The sequence below is a fragment of the Brassica napus genome, chromosome C1 (genome assembly GCF_020379485.1).
Source record: "Brassica napus cultivar Da-Ae chromosome C1, Da-Ae, whole genome shotgun sequence".
Taxonomy (NCBI): Eukaryota; Viridiplantae; Streptophyta; class Magnoliopsida; order Brassicales; family Brassicaceae; genus Brassica; species Brassica napus.
Genome location: NC_063444.1, coordinates 3658192 through 3676428, shown reverse-complemented (window position 1 = coordinate 3676428; position 18237 = coordinate 3658192). Strand labels below are relative to the sequence as shown.

Below are 18237 nucleotides of genomic sequence, written 5' to 3'. Positions count from 1 at the left end.
AACATACACCACAACACATATAAAATACATTTAATATTCAGTGATATTACACAAATAATCATTTTAAAAAAAAATTCCCTTTTGGTTATATGTTACTTTTGTTAGAAAAAGTGAAACATTTGATAATCTCTAGTTTGCGGCTTTAGTTCCCTTTAATCTAAAGTTATGTGTTAAGAAATAGCTAATTACAGTGAAACCTCTATAAATTAATAATATTGGGACTACACCAAAACTATAATTTTTTTATTAATTTATAGAGATATTATTTTATCGATATACTAATTGAACCAAAAACTCAATTTGGGACTATAAAATTATATTATTTTATAGAGATTTTTAGTGTATATTAATTTATAGAGTATTAATTTAAAGAGGTTATATTGTATGTTATTCTTACGTTTGAAATCTTATATCAAATGTTTCATGTGGCTGAAATTGTGGGAGTATTTGACTCGTTTGTAATCAAATAACCTAAATATATACATACTAATACTCTTATAATGGGCTTGATTATTTTACCGAGTGTTTAAAATTAGTGCATCACAATTGTTGAGGTTAAGTAATTTTGTGATTGTGTTTGTTTTGGATAGGTTATGAAAAAAGATTTAATGTATATTAGCCAAAAAATGGTTTATTTTACAAAGTTTAAGCAAATGGTTAAATGTAATTAAACATATTGTCTTTCTTTCAACTGAAACCTCTTATTTTGTGTACAGTATGCAATTGATTATGTCATAATAAATGTTGGATGAATTTTTGATTTATGAAAATTAATTAAACATATTGTCTTTCTTTCAATTGACAATCAATTGACAACTCTTATTTTGTGGATAATATGAAATCGATTATGTCATAATAACTATAGGATAAATTTTTGGTTTATGAAAATTATAATAATCATCCAAGCATCAAGCTCATTATTGTTAGCATTCTACTTGTAATTAAGAAGATTATTTTTGTTTTGATTTGCAACTTCTATTTTGTATATGATATCAATAGATATTAAATTTACTTTATTACGTGTTGTAGTGCACATTATTAGTACACCGATAACTAATAAATAAGGAATTTCTAACATATCAGTCCTAAAATATAAAAAAAAACTAAAGTGACAAAACATTGACTTTTCAAAGAACATCATATATATTATCTATAAATATGCATGTTTATCATAGAACAAAATGGCTTATTTTCCCATTAAAAAATTATATAGCAACGTATCATTGAAAAGGAATATGGATTTGTTACTTTGTAAAACTTCTTAAAAGAAATAAATTGTTTTCTCAAACAAACATATCCAAGTTTTTTAAAAACATCAACATGCAATGCGCATTGGAAAATAAAAGACAACTTTCTAATACAAATTATTACCACTAATAGTTGCCAAATTTTTTTTTCCAAAAGTTGCATAAGAGTTAAAAAATATATTCGAAAATGAGAAAGATGTCATAGCCCTTAAGGTAATGTTTAGGAGAAAATGATAAAAGAGAAAGATGCGTATAAAATTTAAAAGAAAGAAAAAAATAGTAATAGATTATCAAAATGACTAATTTGAGGTAATCATGTCTCCCACAAGAGCTAACATGAAAGTCATTTGTATGCTTATGGTTCGGATGCTTCCTAATCACCTCCTACTCTATTACTCTCACTTTATGTATAATTTCCACATTTAAGGATAAAAATGGATATTTTAGATAGAACGTCTTATCATAGGGTCTAAATGGTGACCAAGGGAATGAGTGAGAATAGTGATACCTTATCATTCTTTACAATTTACACCATTTACGAGGAATGTTTGTTCTTTATGATTCCTTAACATTCCTTAAAATTTAAGGAATAGCCTACAATTATTCCTTATCAAATTAGGAGAGGAATAGATTTTCTTTTTGTTTTATTCCTCTTCATTTTTTTCCTCTATATTCCTTATATTTCTTTATGGTCACCAGTTAGAGTCTGGTATATACTAATCATACAAAATATGTATATACTAACCAGTTGGCTATGAACAATAATTGATGATAACTATGATTAGTTCATCATGGAACTTTTGTTAAGTTGCAATTGATCGAAAATGTAATCGATACTCATGTTGTTGACTAGTAGGCCATCGTGTTGGTAAAGAAACATGGATTAATGGTGAATGATACACATAGTACTTAGCTATTTATGGGGAATTATCTCAGTGAATTGTTCTCGCTATAATAATAGCGAAGTGACACATGTTATTTGGACTCGCTTCACAAAAACTTTTGAAATGATGAAACCCATAAAACTAACGAGCAAGTTCATGTTTATTTTGCGTTGATGAATCTAGCTTTCTCAACCATTGATGAGCTCAATCCTATCCTTGTTCATCATATACTCATGCAAGAAAAAGCAAAGCTCCCCGTAGATTCCTCTTACTCGCAAAAACTCTTTAACCGCCGTCTGAAAATCATACTTCAAACTCTTGTAAAAGCAACAAAACAAATCTAATTCATGAATGATATGACACTACTCTGAAATGATTCAAAATGTTATACCCAAAACTGGGTCCCATGCAAGTCTTAGGAATGACTTTGTTGCTTCTAAGCATGTAAAGGTTTTGAATTTCGATGCGGTTAGGCCAGACGGAGCAGAGGAACTCCATCTCGTCATTTCCATCAGCCTTGCTAATGTTGACAAGCAAGCTAATGTGGAGACGGATATCGCTTCCTGAAGCATCTAAACCGGTTCTTAGAACATACATAAACCCATCAAACATGGTCGCTTCCATTTTGATTGTTTCGTCTTCTCCAAACCTCCCTTTCATCACGATGCACTGTTCACCGGGATGGTCCTCGGAGAACGATTTGAATTCAGTCGATGGACGATGGCTGCATTAACAGTTAATATATCTCCCTCATCACTCTAACAATCACTCGAATTCGATGATCAAGATAATGATTTAATACCTCATTTCTTATGATTGAGAGGTTGGCAACACAGATTGGCATCGGGAACAAGAAAGTAGGGTTTTTGAGGAAATAAAAGGAGTAATGTGAGTTTTGTGAAGAGTATGGAGCAGAAGAGCCATGGAGGGTTTCATGTTCGCCGTCGACATTAGGGAGTTTCTTTTGGTAAGAAATTGAATTGGACTAAACCGAAGTTGAACCGAATCGAAATAGCTAAACCGATCGACTAATGGACCTTTTAGATGCCCAATAGTCGCATGCAAGTAGCGGGCTTTTAATGCGAATGCAAACAACTACCAATGGGCTTCCATATAAATATGGTTAACTAATATTTGATATTACTGTTTTAATGGAAATAATAATTTATGAACATTTTTTACTAATAAGTAAATAGGTATATTTTTTAAAAAGAAAAATTATGAATTGACAAAAAGTTAAACGTTAGACAATCATTAGGTGTATTAATTCTTTTTGTTAAAAATCTAAAACTCATGTGGGATAACTAACACAAAATCAAAAAGTAATGACATAATTCTGATACATTGAATTTTGTTTGATGTTAGAATTAACACTTGAGTTTTAATTTTTTAAAGGGATAACTCAAAATTGTAATTCAAATATAATACATAATTCAAACATCAACTCAAAAAATTTTAATTAGTTCATGATTAGTAACATTTTTGAATTAAACTCAAACTTAATCAATTCTAACACATATCTATAATTTAGTGGGTCATATTAAACGAACCGCAAATATTATTACCGTGGTAATTGGTAAATAAAAAGAAAAGTAGAAAGTAAACTTTCTATCAGAAACAAACAAAAAGAACAATGTGAATCTTAAAAATAGCGGCGTGTTAAGATCTTTTTTCATTTTAAATATTTAATGTCAATGAAGAAGAACCTACGGAGGAATTGGCTTCAAAGAACTGGGCAGTTTGCGGAGGCCCAGTTCGAAATCAAGGAAACCATGGTTAATGAAAATTATAATAATACTTCATCCATTAACTTTGTAGAAACTTTTTAGCATTCATGTGGTTTAGTTAGTTCATTCTTGTTAGTGTTCTACTTGTAATCAAGTATTCTCTTTCTTTTGATTTGCAAATTATATTTTGTATATGATATCAAAAGATTTTAAATGTATTTTATTGTGTTGTAGTGTATGTTGTTAGTGCATAGACAGATGATAAATAAGAAAGTTTTTAACATATCAGTCATATATTCAAATCTGAAATAGTGAAAAAACTTTCTTATTTATCATTTGCCTATGTACTAATAACTTTTTAATTTACCTGCCATATTGTTGTGAAAAAAAATTTGAATTTCAAATCTGAAATAGTGAAAAAAAAATTATGAATTTATAAGTTGGTACTGATCCGAGGGAATAGAAATACAACCAATAAAAACATAGAATTTTCACCCCTTTGGATCATGATCCGGTTGAATGAATTTTAGCCAATCAAAAAATAATGGGAAACTAATTGAGTAAACTTAATGGTTTGGAAAACAACCAGTTAAAACACAAAATAGTGATCCGGCTAGATGGATTTTTGAATTGAGTAAAGGGATAGATTGAGCTGGGCTTTAAGGATCCATAAGCAAATATATTTTTTAAAAGGACCAAACACAAAACGTAAAATAAAAAGCCATGGATCTTGAAAACTCAACAAAAGCTTGAACTTTTGGATCTCTAGGCTAATTGAACATGTATTTTTTCAATCTCTGACCGACGAAAACTCATAACCGATGATTTGAATGTACATGAAAATTCAATTGATGTGGTGTTTGACCCGTCCACTTTTACTATTATACTATTAGTAGTATTTTCCTGCTTTTTGTTTTAATGTTACTTAGTTACTTTTAATGTTACTTAACATGCCTTTTTCATTTGTTTATTTCTCTTTACATATTTCTTGCTATTGTATTTTCATTTTTATATTTTATTTTATTTTTCCTAAGGCACATTCTAAGTTCATTGTTTTAAGATATTTGTAGTTGTCGAACACTTCTCGGAATCCACATATTCTTGCTCTTTCTCTTTCGACTAAGTGGTGCTGACTTGTCTTCTACCACTCGCGGAAATTTCATCTCTACGAACCTTACGATAATGCACCTGTCTTTCCTCACTTTTATAACACCAATTTCTCCTCTTGATAAGCCGTAGGAGTCCTGAAATAGCCAGTATCCATCCCTCAAGCCACAAAGCACCATTGCATGTTCGCCACATTGATCTCAAACTCTTAGATCCTCAGGGGTTGGTGCATATATTGGCAGAAACAAAGAAACTAACATTATAAGAATGGAATTGGAAGAATTATATACAAAAAAAAATATTTTAAAGCAAAGCCTTATTATGTAATTAGTAAAATATTAGTAAAGAAAATATTGGAAAAATATTTTAAAGGAAATATTAGTAAAATAGAAAAATTATGTAATTAGTAAAATAGAAAAATCAATTACTTACTATCATGCGAGTATGGAGGAGAAGAGCCATGGATGTTTTCAGTTCGCCGAGGTTTTCTGGCGGGAAATTGAACTGAACTAAACCAAAACTGAACAAAATCGAAATAGCTAAACGGATTGATCAATGGGCTTTTAAGATACCAAATAGTGGCATGTAAGTAGCGGGCTTTTTATGCGAATGCAAACAACTAATAATGGGCTTTCATATAAATAATGGTTAACAAATATTTTAATATGACTATTCTGATTAAATGTACATTTTAATGCATTAACAGTAAATTAACAGAAACAGAAGGAAAAAAATACGCTAACGAGAGAGGGGAGGAAGAAGACGAACCCTTGAACATTCGAGTCTTCGCAATTCCGATTGACTAGATGAGATAAAAGTCGAAAAGTGGACATTTGTTCATGCATTGCTGACAAAATAAGGTTTGTCCCTCATTGGATTCAATGAATGATGAGGTTCGTGAGACCGTTGTTACAACAAGAGCTGGAGGTTCGTGATACTTGGTCTCTAGTGATTCCCATAGCTGAAGGCTCTCTAGTCCGATTCTATGGATCTCAGAACGATACCACTACTAAAGATGATATTGAGGACAATAGGTAACAGATCGAGAGCTTTTGAAGAAAACTTAATTTGTTCATGCTCTAATAAGCTGAAGTTGCAGGTTTATAATACTGAGGATCAGATTGATGTTGGTTCTAGCTGCTTTGAGCTTGTTTCTCATAAGTACAATATCCATGGCTTTGCCAATACTGGTGGGAAGGAATTTCTTCCACTCTATTTCTTTCATCAACAACGGTTTGTAACTTTCACCATCTTGCTTTAATTGCAAATGATACTTTCTTGTTATTCTCTAATTAATGATGAAATGTCTCATTTTAAAATGTTATCATTTTAGATCTTTATGGATTCTGGATTGGATTTTATATCCTCCGAGTAATCTATATAATGATTAGAATAACACATTTGCTTCTCAAACTCGTTATGTTGGGGATATGGAAGGCCTAACTATTCTCTATATGGGTAATCAGACTCAAAACTTCACCTTCCTTTCAACATTATTGGAAAACGCTTTTGTATAACATGCAAAATTTGATGAACAAATCTACATAATACCAACATTGCTTGGTCTCCTTATCGATTTTATGATCATCCAATCACTAATCTTACTATTCCTTATATATATCTTTGTTTCCCAGGATATCAAATGCAATACTTTTCCTAGGACTCAGGGAAACAGGGGGATGATGACTGAAGAGGAAGTTGCTAGAAAAAGAAACTGGAGATCAACTTTTCTTCAAGACCACAACATACAGGAGTCTCTCAGGAAGATATAGAGAACACCAGTCCTTGTAGTGGTCTTTCTCTCCGTGTACGTACTTCCTGAGGGGAAACCATGCATGGTGTAGAATGTTAGTGGGAAAGAGCCTACTGAGAAGTTGGCTTCAAAGGACTGGATAGACCAAGGAGGCGCAGTTCGAAATCAAGGAGATCATGATGATATCACCTCTTCCTAGCTTTGTAATTGACTTTTGACATTTCTTTTAAGTTTTAATTGATTTCTATGTTTTGTATGTGCAGATAACTGTTGGACATGTTTGTCAATCTTTTTAGCTCGCAACGGTTAATAAGCCTAGAAAGTACGCATTTTCGCATTTTGAGTGCAAGGTATCTCACGTTTTATGTCAGCCCACAAGTGAGAGAGTTCCACCGCATAAAAGGTGAAAGGTATGACCATTTATGCCATGAATACCCAATAATAAATGGGAAGCTACAATGGATTACAATTGTATAGAAGATCCTCTTGTTCGAGATCCAGAAAAAAAAATATTTATTAGTGAGGTTGAGTTTCGATAATCAGATGAGATCAAAGATTTATAGGAAATGATGTTACATCAGCCGATGGGTGCGGATATGATACTTTTCCAAACCAGAGTATGACAACATTGATTCAGTGATCTATTTTGCATTTTTTTTTCTAATGGATGACTTAGTCATGGATATGACTATGTTAATAATAGTATTGGATAGTCCAATAATTTGCAGTTGAATGATGTTTATGAAGGACCCAAATCATATGTCTTGCAATGCTGGATTACACGTTGTGTTAGTATTGGCTCTTGTTAAGATTAAAGGAAAGTGGGTGGACTTGGTGAATCTTGTTTAGCCTGCACCATTTGCACGTCTTTTTGATTGGCAAATTATGTTTTGTATATGACATCAAAAGATATTAAATATATTTTATTATGTGTTGTAATGGACGTTTTTAGTGCATAGACAAATGATCCGTTTCACGTTTTTCAGAAACGATTCAGGTAGCATCATCATCAGTGTTTCTCTCTCTCTACTGCTCTTCTTTCTTTTATGTTTGTCTAGCATCATCATCAGATTATGTTTGTTTTGGTTAGGTTATGAAAAAAATATTTAATGTATGTTAGCCAACAAATGGTTTCTTTTTACAAAGGTTAAGCAAATGGTTAAATTTAATTAGACATATTGTCTTTCTTTCAATTGACAACTCTTATTTTGTGGACAATATGCAATTGATTATGTCATAATAATTGTAGGATGAAGTTTTGGTTTATGAAAATTTATTAGACTTATTGTATTTTTTTCAATTGACAACTCTTATTTTGTGGAAAACATGCAATTGATTATGTCATGATAATTGTAGGATGAATTTTGATTTCTGACACTTATAATAATCCTTCGAGCATCAATTAGCATTGTAAAAACTCCAAAATACTTGAATGGTTACTATGTGGTACGACTAAATTCTTAATTTTATTTTATTTTGACTATTTTTAAAAGTTGTTTTTAAATATATTGTTTTGCATTTTCAGCTTGAGTACATTCTTGTCGGTGCTCAACTTGTAATTAAGAAGATTATATTTCTTTTGATTTGCAACTTCAATTCTGTATATGATGATATCAATAGATATTAAACGTACTATGTGTTGTAGTGTACATTGCTAGTACATGGATAAATGATAAAAAAAAAGTTATAACATATCAGTCTTAAAATATAAAAAAACCAAAAATGACAAAACATTGACTTTTCAAAGAACGCCATATATTATCGATAAATATGCATGTGTATCATAAAAGAAAATGGCTTGTTTTCCCGTACAAAAATTATATAGCAACGTATCATTAAAAAATGTGGATTTGTTACTATATAATACTTCTTAAGAGAAATGAATCATTTCTTAAAGAAACATATCCAAGTTTTTTTTAAAACACCAATACTAATGGTAACACTCCATCATCTTAATCTTAATCCAATAACGGTATCGATCAATCTTGAAACGGAGAAGAACTCTCGATCATCTCATCGATCAATCAAAGATTCAAAATCATAAAAGAATATTGATCATCAACTTCAACGATGTATGTAGACACTTACCATTTGTTTATGGGTAAAGAAGGCGGGAGGTATCACAATGTAGCCTCCTGGCGCATGTATCTCGGCCAGTAGATTGAGATTCTCCTGTGTCTTGCATACGGCCAGTAACATCATAGTATCTCTTTGAAATTAAGATTGTGGCATCGATCGATACAAAAAAACATATCGAGGTTTTTTTTAAAACATCAACATGCAATGCGATGCATTGGAAAATAAAAGACAAATTCTAATACAAATTATTACTGCTAATAGTAGTCAAATAATTACCGCCAAATCATTACTGCTGATAAAACAAATTATTACCGCTAATATCTCTTCGTCATCAATCTAACAGTCACTCGAATTCGATGATCACAGTGATTTAATACCCGATGAAGAGGAGCATAATCGGATTGGACTCAATCTCGTTTCTTATGATTCAAAATATGTTTAATCGGAATGACGAATTCACTGATGCGATCGATGCGTTGGAGGTGGTGTGATATCTCATGATTGAGGGATTGACAACAAAGATTAACATTGGGAACAAGATGGTTCTTGAGGAAATACAACGAGGAATACAAGTTTTGTGAAGAGTGCGGATGAGAAGAGCCATGGAGATTTTCATGTTTGCTGTCGATGTTAAGGTATGGAGTTTTCTCGTGTGAAATCGAACTGAAGTAAACCAAAATTAAACCGAATCGAAATAGTTAAACCGATAGACCAAAGAATTTTAGATATCAATTAGTTGCATGCTAGTAGAGGGCTTTTAATGCGAATGCAAACAACTAATAATGGCTTCCGTTATAAATATGGCTAAATAAAATTTTGATATTACTGTTCTAAGTAAATGCATTAATCATTTAATTAACCAAATCAACAGTAAATTAACAGAAACGGAAGGAAAAATAAGCTTTGAGGAAGAAGAAGACGAACCCTTGAACATTCGAGTCTTTGCGCAATTCCGATTTCCGAATCGGATCCTTATAATTTCTCGTCGAAGACCTGATTATAACGTCTCTATTGATCGCTGCGATGCATTGAGGAGGAGGCGATAAAAGATGATGTTTTGCAGAAACGTCTCCGTGAGACGGAAGAAGAAGAAGAATCCTGGATCGGTGCCTGTTTATCTCAATGTTTACGATCTCACCCCTATGAATGTTTACGGTTATTGGCTCGGAATCGGAATCTATCACTCTGGTCTTGAAGGTTCTGTTTTTATCCATGATCTTTGTGTTTTTTTTCCTACAATTATGTGTTTGATTGTTCTTGAGGTTGTCATGAGGTGAATAGTTCAGAATAAAAATAGAATCTTTTGTCGGATTCTAACATTGAATTAGGAAAAGAAAAACAGATTAGAAAGATGATGTCTAATAATTCTCGATAACATGAATTTGGATTTATTACACTAGGTGGTTAAGTTTGGTCAGAAAGATGAGATGAAAATTCTCCAAACTATAAGACTTCTTGTCTTATCTTGTAATAGTTATGTTTTTTAAATTAAAAGCCTTTAGTCAAAAAAAAAAAAAGATGAGATGAAAATTGACTTTGAAAAGTATGAGGATAGATGTGATGTCTCAATCTGTGTTTGGTTATAAGAGAACACAGAGATTGTTTCTTTTATTTTTTCTTTGTTTGAACTATTAATCAAATTGTTCAATACATTGTCGTTTAGTCCATTGGTATTATGTAGTTCCCATTGATCAAGAACTCATTTGTTTTTTTTCCTTCTTGGTTTTGGTTTATCTATTGTGTGTGTGTAGTTCATGGTGTTGAATATGGATATGGGGCACACGAGCATTCAAGTACTGGGATCTTCAAAGTGGAGCCAAAGAAGTGTCCTGGTTTCACATTCAGGAAATCGATCCTGGTGGGTGAGACGGAGATGAAGGCGAAAGAAGTTGGAAGCTTTATGGAGGAACTAGCAGATGAGTACCAGGGGAGCAAGTACCACCTCATCACAAGGAACTGTAATCATTTCTGTAACGATGTTTGTTTAAAACTAACTCAAAAGTCAATCCCTAGTTGGGTCAACCGTCTTGCTCGCTTAGGTAAAACTCAAACTTCCTTGAGGAACGTTTCAACTAATCTTAAGAGGAGCATTGATTACTCTTCTTTTTTTTAATGACATGTAAAGGTTTCCTCTGCAATTGTGTGTTACCGGCTAGCTTGAACGAGATGAAAGTGAAGCAGGTAGGTACAGACGGGAAGCTCTTGGAGGTAGGAGAAAGTAAAAAGAATAAAAAGAAGAAGAAGAAAAAGAAGGCGAGAAGCAGATCGGGTCCTTTAGCTTCTTCTTCATCTGATGCACGGGTAGATAATAATAAGCCTTCACATGCAAGATCAATATCAACCGGTAATCCTCCTTGTTCTGCTTCTTTTTGTCCTTTGAAGTAACAAAGAGATCGAGTTCCTTCTGTTGCATCTGGAGCTCAAGATTAGATAACCCCAAGGACATGATTCTTTGTCATTGTTTGAAAAGATAATTATATATATATATATTTGTATATGAATGTGATGTGAGGAGGGTCCTTGTATTTTATTCACAAGTGTTAATAACCCTTTTGGTTATTGTTATAGGAGAATCATCAAAATCTGCACAAAAGTGTGTGTAAATTCGACTTTCCTCTTTATGCTTTGGATGTAATTTTTTGAATATTTGTACAAATTACTTTTCTGAATGTTAAATTCAATTAAAATAAGTTGACTTGTTTATCTTTCTTTTAATATGTTGGTCCTCTGGTAATTTTGGGACTAAAAGAGTTGCTGTCAAGTCCAAAAGATTGTACTTAAAATCGCAGCAGCCTGTGTATGACATGAAAGTGTTTGAACTCTGTCCAGTCAGATATCTCTGTCACATTCTTCGTTGCAGATCAGGTTACTCTAATTAAAACACTTGAAACAAGTAACAACCCATGAAAGTACATACGTACCTTGGAACAAGACAGGAAAGTCAATAACATGTTTTAGTACGTCACTGAAAAAGTAAAGTCAATAACATGTCTTAGTACAAAACAAAAGAGAGTTGGAAGTTTTAGTTGGGCCTTAACTAACCCTTAGGGCTTTGCTGTTTCAGAATCACATGAGACCCTCCTATAAATATCTTTCAAGGTACAATCCTCTCTTCCCCCCAGCTACAACAAAAACCCTAATCCGCCGTTTACCTAAAAACTCACATTCTTTACTTTTGTTTTAGTAGATTCCTTTTCTAATTACCTTCGTATAGACTAATAATGTTCGTTGTGATAGGATCCATTTGAATGCTTCTTAGTTCTTATGATCTGTTATTGGTTAGTTCTCATAATTGAGCTTAGATGTTTTTTTTCTTTTCGGTTTGAAGCGTTTCAGAAATCCCTGTGATGATTATTATGATTAAAAATGTTAAAAGTAGTGACTGATATCTTCTTGATTAGAAACTATCAGCTCTGAGGGATTTTCAACTGCTTCTTTGTTTTTTTCTTGTGTTTATGATTTGAGTTCTTGTTTGCTTAATATTCAGTTGTGTGGCCTTAGCTGGATCCCAATGATGATGAATAAATAAAAAAATGTTAAAAGTAGTGACTGATTATATACCTTGACGAATAATCAAATTCTGAGGGATCCAGCTATTTCTTTCATATTTTTTTTATGATAGAAGAATGTTGTTCGGTTGGTTTAGCTATTAAGAGAAGCTTTATTTGTTGATGTTCAGAGTGATGACTGATGAATTATGAATTATGATTTTGCTTTTGCTCGGAGTTTCGTAATGTTTATCTCTTCGTACTCATAGTGATTTGCTTGCTGTTTCTTTACTCAGTTGTTTGTAGCATCCATTTCAGTTCCCATTTGTTTTCAATCTTGTGACCGCATTGTTATTACTAAGATTTTCCAACATTATGTGTATTTCCCCTGTTCTTGCCTGAACAAATGAAATCTGGATGTGTATTTTTAAGATTCAGGATACGAGAGTACTAGGTTGTCGGTTGCATGACTGCATCAGAGGAAACTTAATTGACAATTCCAAAATACTAATTAATTTTGTGAAGGGTACTCTGTGCAGAGTCAAGTCCTTATTGTAGACACTCGCTCAATACAAATTCTCTTTAAATCCATTCATAATTGTATGGTTGTTGTGTTGATCCTAGTGTTGTACTAATTGGTTAAACGATAGTTTCCTGTAATCATTCATTACTGTAGGTATGTGAAAGTAAATGTACTTGTAGTCGTGAGATAAATTTGAATGATTGAATCTATTCCAAAAAGATTGCCATGAATATTTGCAACAAAATTATATAACAGAGACATCTTACCCATAAACTATAAATTTTAAACAATGTATAACAAATAACAAATACTCTTTTATCTGCAGCGGTTCTAAGGAATATTAAAAAAATGTTTTTTTTTTCTAAGTTCATATCAACATCAATAGGAATGATAGGAAGGATGTGATTTTCTGGACTAGACTGGTGCCGATGATCTAAGTCTAGTTAGGGTAGAAATTCTACTTTCAAATACCTACAAGCCACATTCTACCGTAGAATGTTGATGGTATATTGATAGACCGTGGAAAACGTACTACCGAAAGAATAAGAGAAATGATAGAGGAGACTTGGTGGAAAGAAGAGTCAATGAAGTGGACTTGGATTGATTTGCAAGAAGACAAGGTTATGAAGTCGTTTATGACTGACACTGTAAATACTATTGAATGATTCCTTTTCTCATTATGCAAATTATATCTGAGATATTAGCTTTGACGATATGAGTCAGCTCTGACCGTTACGAGGTCAGCTATCTTTAGTTACAAGTTGTATGAGATACACGTTTACTTCAGTAACAGAGTACTAGTATTCACATTCACGATAACAATTAAATAATAAAATGGCACAAAGAAGAGACTAACTTCACATTGAGGATGCGATGATGATGATGATCACAACAACATAGATTTTTGTTGTATAAAGTGTGACAAAGATTATATTATGCTACAAACACACAAACAAGCAAACTACATACAAAATGGGCCTTATGGCTTGGTTTTTGCTCGACTACATAATGGGCCTTGAACCGAAAGAAAGTAACTTTCATATAGTAAGCCCAGCCTTTTTTACTTGACTAGGGTTTCCTCTTACTATAAGTCAAGAAAAGGTTAGTAGACGCCACTTCTCTTCGTTTAGCTTCGCTCATCCCCAGCTGCATATCGCACGACTTCAAGATGGTAAGCTTCTCTCTAGCGATTTTCGACTCTTTGGTTTCTTTTTTTTTTTTTTTTTTTAAATTCGTTTAAAAGCTTGATATTAGTTAGAAAGTCGAACGAAATTACTGATTATTATTGCTTTCTGTTGCTGTGTGATAAACGAAATGAAACGACGCAGCCGTCCCACAAGTCGTTTATGATAAAGAAGAAGCTGGCCAAAAAGATGAGGCAAAACAGGCCTATCCCTCACTGGATTCGTCTTCGTACCGACAACACTATCAGGTTTGAATTTTTCTTTCTTCTTCCTTCCCGATCTGTCGATTAGAAATAGATAGGTGATTCTCTTTGGTGGATTGATTTAGGGCGACAATGGTCGGAACCAGAAATGTAATTGTTGTCTTTGTGGTTTGAGTTCGGATACATTGGTCGTAAAACCAGAAATTAAATTGTTGTCTTTGTGGTTTGAGTTAGGGCATAGGCAGTGTCTTAGTTCTGAAAGCGAAATATATAATTGTCGTTGTGGGTTTGATTCAGAGCAGAGACAGTGAGTTTCTGAAACCATTATTAATTCTTTGTGGTGCTTGTTTTGTTTCAGGTACAATGCCAAGCGCAGGCACTGGCGCAGAACCAAGCTCGGATTCTAAGTGGAAGCTCAAGACTGTTTGTCTTCTGTTCGATTTAGCATTTCCCCGAATCTTCTTGATTTTTGTTATAAACATTTTCACATATCTTGTAAGACTTTTGATGTTACCAGATTTTATCTTTATAAGAGCTACGTATTAGCGCTTGCAGTTATTTAATATTCTTGGTTGCTTATTACATTGCCCCCATTGGAAATTTATTACATTGCCCCCATTGGGTATGAAACAGATTGTCCCTTGTGCTGCTTCCGAGCTGTTTCATGGTACTTGTTTGCGTTTTACCTTTCGAATTTCTTATTAATAAAACCTGCCTGATTCGTGATTGGTTCTGATTAAGTAATTCTGAGTACTTGGTCTCTGATTATTTGTGGAACAAGATGGTGCTAGAAAGATAAAAACACCAAATACATTCACATTGTGAAATTATGCAAATACAATTTGTATCCTTATGAATGAAGAAGTAACAAGTGTTTTCCTCTATAACTCGATGGGAGTCTCCCAATACAACAATGCCTGTGAAACACAATCAAATTTAAAAAAAAAGTTTCCTTGACCAAATGTCTTAGATATAACAGCCTGAGCTTAGTTTATTCAATTTTAGCTATTCTTTCAGATGAGATGAAGAACAAGCTAAAAGGGTATAAATATAACTTCAGTTCTTATTGTAATCTTCTTGAGACCAAAACTCAGCTTACGTTATGGTACGAGTCGATGATGGCATCAGCGAGGTACTCGCATTTTGCCATAGACAATCCAGCCAACGATATCCTCCCGTCTTTAGTCATGTACACATGCCACTTGTCCGTCATGTTATCACTCTGCCACGTCACCAAAAAACAAACTTCAAGACCTCCATCTCTCAACAAAGTCAAAAGATTAAATGATTCAAGTAGTATCACATTTTTTAACATACCTGAGCCTTATTGAGACCTGTGAATGAGAACATGCCAATCTGCTTCAGAATAAACGACCAGTCCTTACCGCTCTTATCCTTCGAAACGAGGCTGTCGTACAGCTGCTGTCTCACCGTCTTAATCCTCCCCGCCATCATTTCCATCTCTGCTTTCCACTCGTTGAACATAGCTGCATCTCCCACGACGTTAGCCACGATCCTCGCACCGTGAACCGGTGGGTTCGAGTACATAGGCCGAGCTATCCTTTTCAACTGGCTCTTCACCCTGAAAAGAAAGTAGTGTTACTCTTGAAGTTTCTGTTGTTTTTAAAACCGGACCGACCGATGGTTGAACCGGGTTCGACCATGAACCGGTTACATAGCCGGATTGAATCTAATAATTGGTTTAATCATGAGCCGGACTGGACCTCAGGTTATTAAACTGATAAAAATCATTGAAACTATCAAAAATCTATAAAACATCCATATAAACATAAAACTAAGTTTATATTTATAATGTATGTTTTAAATTTGTTTATATTTTAATTATGTATCATATTTAATTACATTACCTTTAAATTTATACATTAAAAATATATTAAACTAAATTATTGAATCAAGTTTGACCCGGTCGAACCATATTGAACCCGTGACTAATTCGGTTCAGCTTCCGGTCCAGTTTTAAAAACACTCTAAAAGATAAGAAACTCAAGTGAGTGTTTTTTTTACCTCGTAGCAGCATCGGCTGATGAGCAGACGACGTTGATAGCACCAATCCTTTCAGCATAAAGGCCCAAGTTTTTACTATACGACTGAGCGACGAAAAACTCCATCCCACGCTCAGCAAATAGTCTCACGGAAGCTGCGTCTTCGTCAAGGCTTCCGCTAGCAAAGCCCTGGTATGCAACGTCGAAAAAGGGGATGTGGTTCTTTTCTTGAATGACGTCAGCAATTTTCACCCACTGCTCTGGCGTTGGGTCGATTCCGGTTGGGTTGTGAGCGCAGCCGTGTAGCAGTATGAACGATCCTTCTGGAGCTTCCTGTACGGTTTTAGATAAGGTTAACCATCAGAGTTTTATATATATGGCAATGTGGAATAAAGAAAACAAACCTTAATATCTGCTATCATCCCTTCAAAATCCAAACCGATTGTTTTGGGGTCATAGTAGCGGTATTCAGACCAGGGAACTTTGGCGTCGTTGAAGATGTTCTTGTGGTTACCTGAAGTAGCAGTTGATAAAAGATGGTTTACATATGAGAACGCAACAAGTGAATATTTATGGTTAAGTGAAACGCACCCCATGTTGGTGCAGATATAAGAACTTTAGCTCCAGGAAAATAACGCTCGATAAGAGCCGCTGCTAGTCTCAGTGAACCTGTTCCGGAAAGACCTTGAATTGTTGCCACCTGAGCCAAAGGAAAATGAATTAGCTCAGAGACAGAAGTTTATGATTAGTAAAGCATAGCTCATAGAAATGAACATCAAGACAAGAGGAGACATGGACGCAAGATTCCAGACATACTTTTTGTTCTTTAATAACAGGATGACCAGCTCCAAACAGCAGCTCAGCAGTGGCCTTGTTGAATGCAGCCAACCCTTCGATTGGGAGATACTACAGTTTTTTTTTATCGCAATTTGGTTTAGTTTTAAGCATATTCTCATATGATTTTATTGCTTGTAGATACATTTTCAAGTGAGCTAAGTTACCTCTTTATTATCTCCTCTCTCCAACATCAGGTTCTCCGCCTAAAAAGAAGCCATGCGGGTTTAAGAAAGGATTTATGAATTAGGAAATGAATTAAAGGCTAAAACTTCAAACCTTTTTAACAACATTAAGGACATAAGGCTGGAGTTCTTCAGTTCGATAAGCACCAACGCCGAGATTGAGTTTAAGCTCGTTAGTGTCAGCTTTGAAAGCTTCGCTGACGCCAAGAATAGGGTCTGGTGGAGCCATGGTGATACCCTCAAAGCGAGAAGGCTTCACTGCAACCGACATGGTCACCCGACTAAAACACTGATACCAAAGACAATTACATCAGATATGCCAAAGAAGATTACAAACTAGAGTTATCAAACTCTTAACAAAATCTGATGAACTATCTAGCTCTAAACGTATAACAGATTGTTCATATGGTTCAAACTATGATAAAGGGAAAAGAGAGTACCTTTGCTTTCAGGAAGGGGTTGGAACCGGAAGTTCCAAGCTTTAGCTTATCCTGTTCGAGTTCAATAGGAGAAACAAAGGAGGATTGTGAATAAATAGATTATTCTCTTTAAAAGGCCATTATGAACAAGTAATCTCTACATACAGTTTTACTCGATAGAGAAAGTACCTTGTTAATCTCGCGAGGTAACAGAGACGTAGAACCGAGAGACAGCATTGAAGAAGCCATGGAATCAATCACTAAGCTGCAGACAGATCCCAAAATCAGTGATAGTGAACTCAGTACGAGGATAAGCAATTCAGACAGATGACGTTAGTTTGAACATGATCCACATGAGAGATAACGATTAAGAAAACAGGTTCAGATAGAGAGATTATTGATTTGTCACCTGAGCTTCGTCGGAACCGCGCAGTTTCGAAAACGATCAGATCGAGATTGTGTAAGCAAGTACAATGATTTATCAAGACAAAACGATATGTCCGAAGTTTTATCAAGCTTTGTCTTGAGAGGGGCTATAATGGTCATTGGGCCAATGTTCGTAGATCTATGGGCTTACAAAGTCAAAGAGTGGATTCGTAGA

The 18237-nt window shown here is 34.0% G+C and overlaps 4 protein-coding genes and 2 non-coding genes across 6 annotated transcripts; 4 read left to right on the top strand and 2 right to left on the bottom strand.

Moving 5' to 3' along the window:
• Nucleotides 1-2319: 2319 nt before the first annotated feature.
• Nucleotides 2320-2938, bottom strand: LOC125580873. Its single transcript, XM_048746122.1, has 3 exons — nt 2934-2938; nt 2558-2855; nt 2320-2448 (listed from the first exon to the last, which is right to left on the bottom strand). Exons 1-3 carry the CDS (start codon nt 2936-2938, stop codon nt 2320-2322), a joined length of 432 nt encoding a protein of 143 aa, XP_048602079.1.
• Nucleotides 2939-8251: 5313 nt separating this feature from the next.
• LOC106371979 (deSI-like protein At4g17486) lies at nt 8252-14174 on the top strand. Its single transcript, XM_013812137.3, has 4 exons — nt 8252-9994; nt 10549-10836; nt 10923-13979; nt 14137-14174. The coding sequence occupies exons 1-3, from the start codon at nt 9847-9849 to the stop codon at nt 11180-11182; spliced, it is 696 nt and encodes a 231-aa protein (XP_013667591.2). The 5' UTR covers nt 8252-9846; the 3' UTR covers nt 11183-13979; nt 14137-14174.
• LOC125581187 lies at nt 12135-12220 on the top strand. The gene has a single exon (XR_007318894.1). It is a non-coding gene; the product is annotated as a small nucleolar RNA R21 (small nucleolar RNA).
• LOC125581186 lies at nt 12302-12387 on the top strand. Its single transcript, XR_007318893.1, has one exon. It is a non-coding gene; the product is annotated as a small nucleolar RNA R21 (small nucleolar RNA).
• Nucleotides 13886-14753, top strand: LOC125580576 (60S ribosomal protein L39-1). Its single transcript, XM_048745248.1, has 3 exons — nt 13886-13979; nt 14137-14240; nt 14554-14753. Exons 1-3 carry the CDS (start codon nt 13977-13979, stop codon nt 14600-14602), a joined length of 156 nt encoding a protein of 51 aa, XP_048601205.1. The 5' UTR covers nt 13886-13976; the 3' UTR covers nt 14603-14753.
• Nucleotides 14754-14989: 236 nt separating this feature from the next.
• Nucleotides 14990-18223, bottom strand: LOC106371888 (aspartate aminotransferase, chloroplastic). The gene is made up of 12 exons (XM_013812025.3): nt 18046-18223; nt 17826-17901; nt 17658-17708; nt 17312-17506; nt 17200-17238; nt 17015-17104; nt 16790-16898; nt 16603-16712; nt 16221-16531; nt 15513-15777; nt 15295-15417; nt 14990-15112 (listed from the first exon to the last, which is right to left on the bottom strand). Exons 1-12 carry the CDS (start codon nt 18180-18182, stop codon nt 15077-15079), a joined length of 1542 nt encoding a protein of 513 aa, XP_013667479.2. The 5' UTR covers nt 18183-18223; the 3' UTR covers nt 14990-15076.
• Nucleotides 18224-18237: the final 14 nt, after the last annotated feature.

Bases quoted from the DNA above. Each gene is read 5' to 3' on its own strand.
- LOC125580873 (XM_048746122.1), bottom strand. The intron at 2,449-2,557 runs GTCATTCCTAAG...TGCTTTTACAAG, and splicing joins ACATGCTTAGAAGCAACAAA to AGTTTGAAGTATGATTTTCA.
- LOC106371979 (XM_013812137.3), top strand. From the start codon at position 9,847: ATGATGTTTTGCAGAAACGTCTCCGTGAGACGGAAGAAGAAGAAGAAT. The intron at 9,995-10,548 runs GTTCTGTTTTTA...GTGTGTGTGTAG, and splicing joins CTATCACTCTGGTCTTGAAG to TTCATGGTGTTGAATATGGA. The intron at 10,837-10,922 runs GTAAAACTCAAA...TGACATGTAAAG, and splicing joins CAACCGTCTTGCTCGCTTAG to GTTTCCTCTGCAATTGTGTG.
- LOC125580576 (XM_048745248.1), top strand. The intron at 14,241-14,553 runs GTTTGAATTTTT...GTTTTGTTTCAG, and splicing joins CGTACCGACAACACTATCAG to GTACAATGCCAAGCGCAGGC.
- LOC106371888 (XM_013812025.3), bottom strand. From the start codon at position 18,182: ATGACCATTATAGCCCCTCTCAAGACAAAGCTTGATAAAACTTCGGAC. The intron at 16,532-16,602 runs GTTTGTTTTCTT...AAAACCGTACAG, and splicing joins GGATGATAGCAGATATTAAG to GAAGCTCCAGAAGGATCGTT. The intron at 15,113-15,294 runs GTAAGCTGAGTT...TGTGTTTCACAG, and splicing joins TCATCGACTCGTACCATAAC to GCATTGTTGTATTGGGAGAC.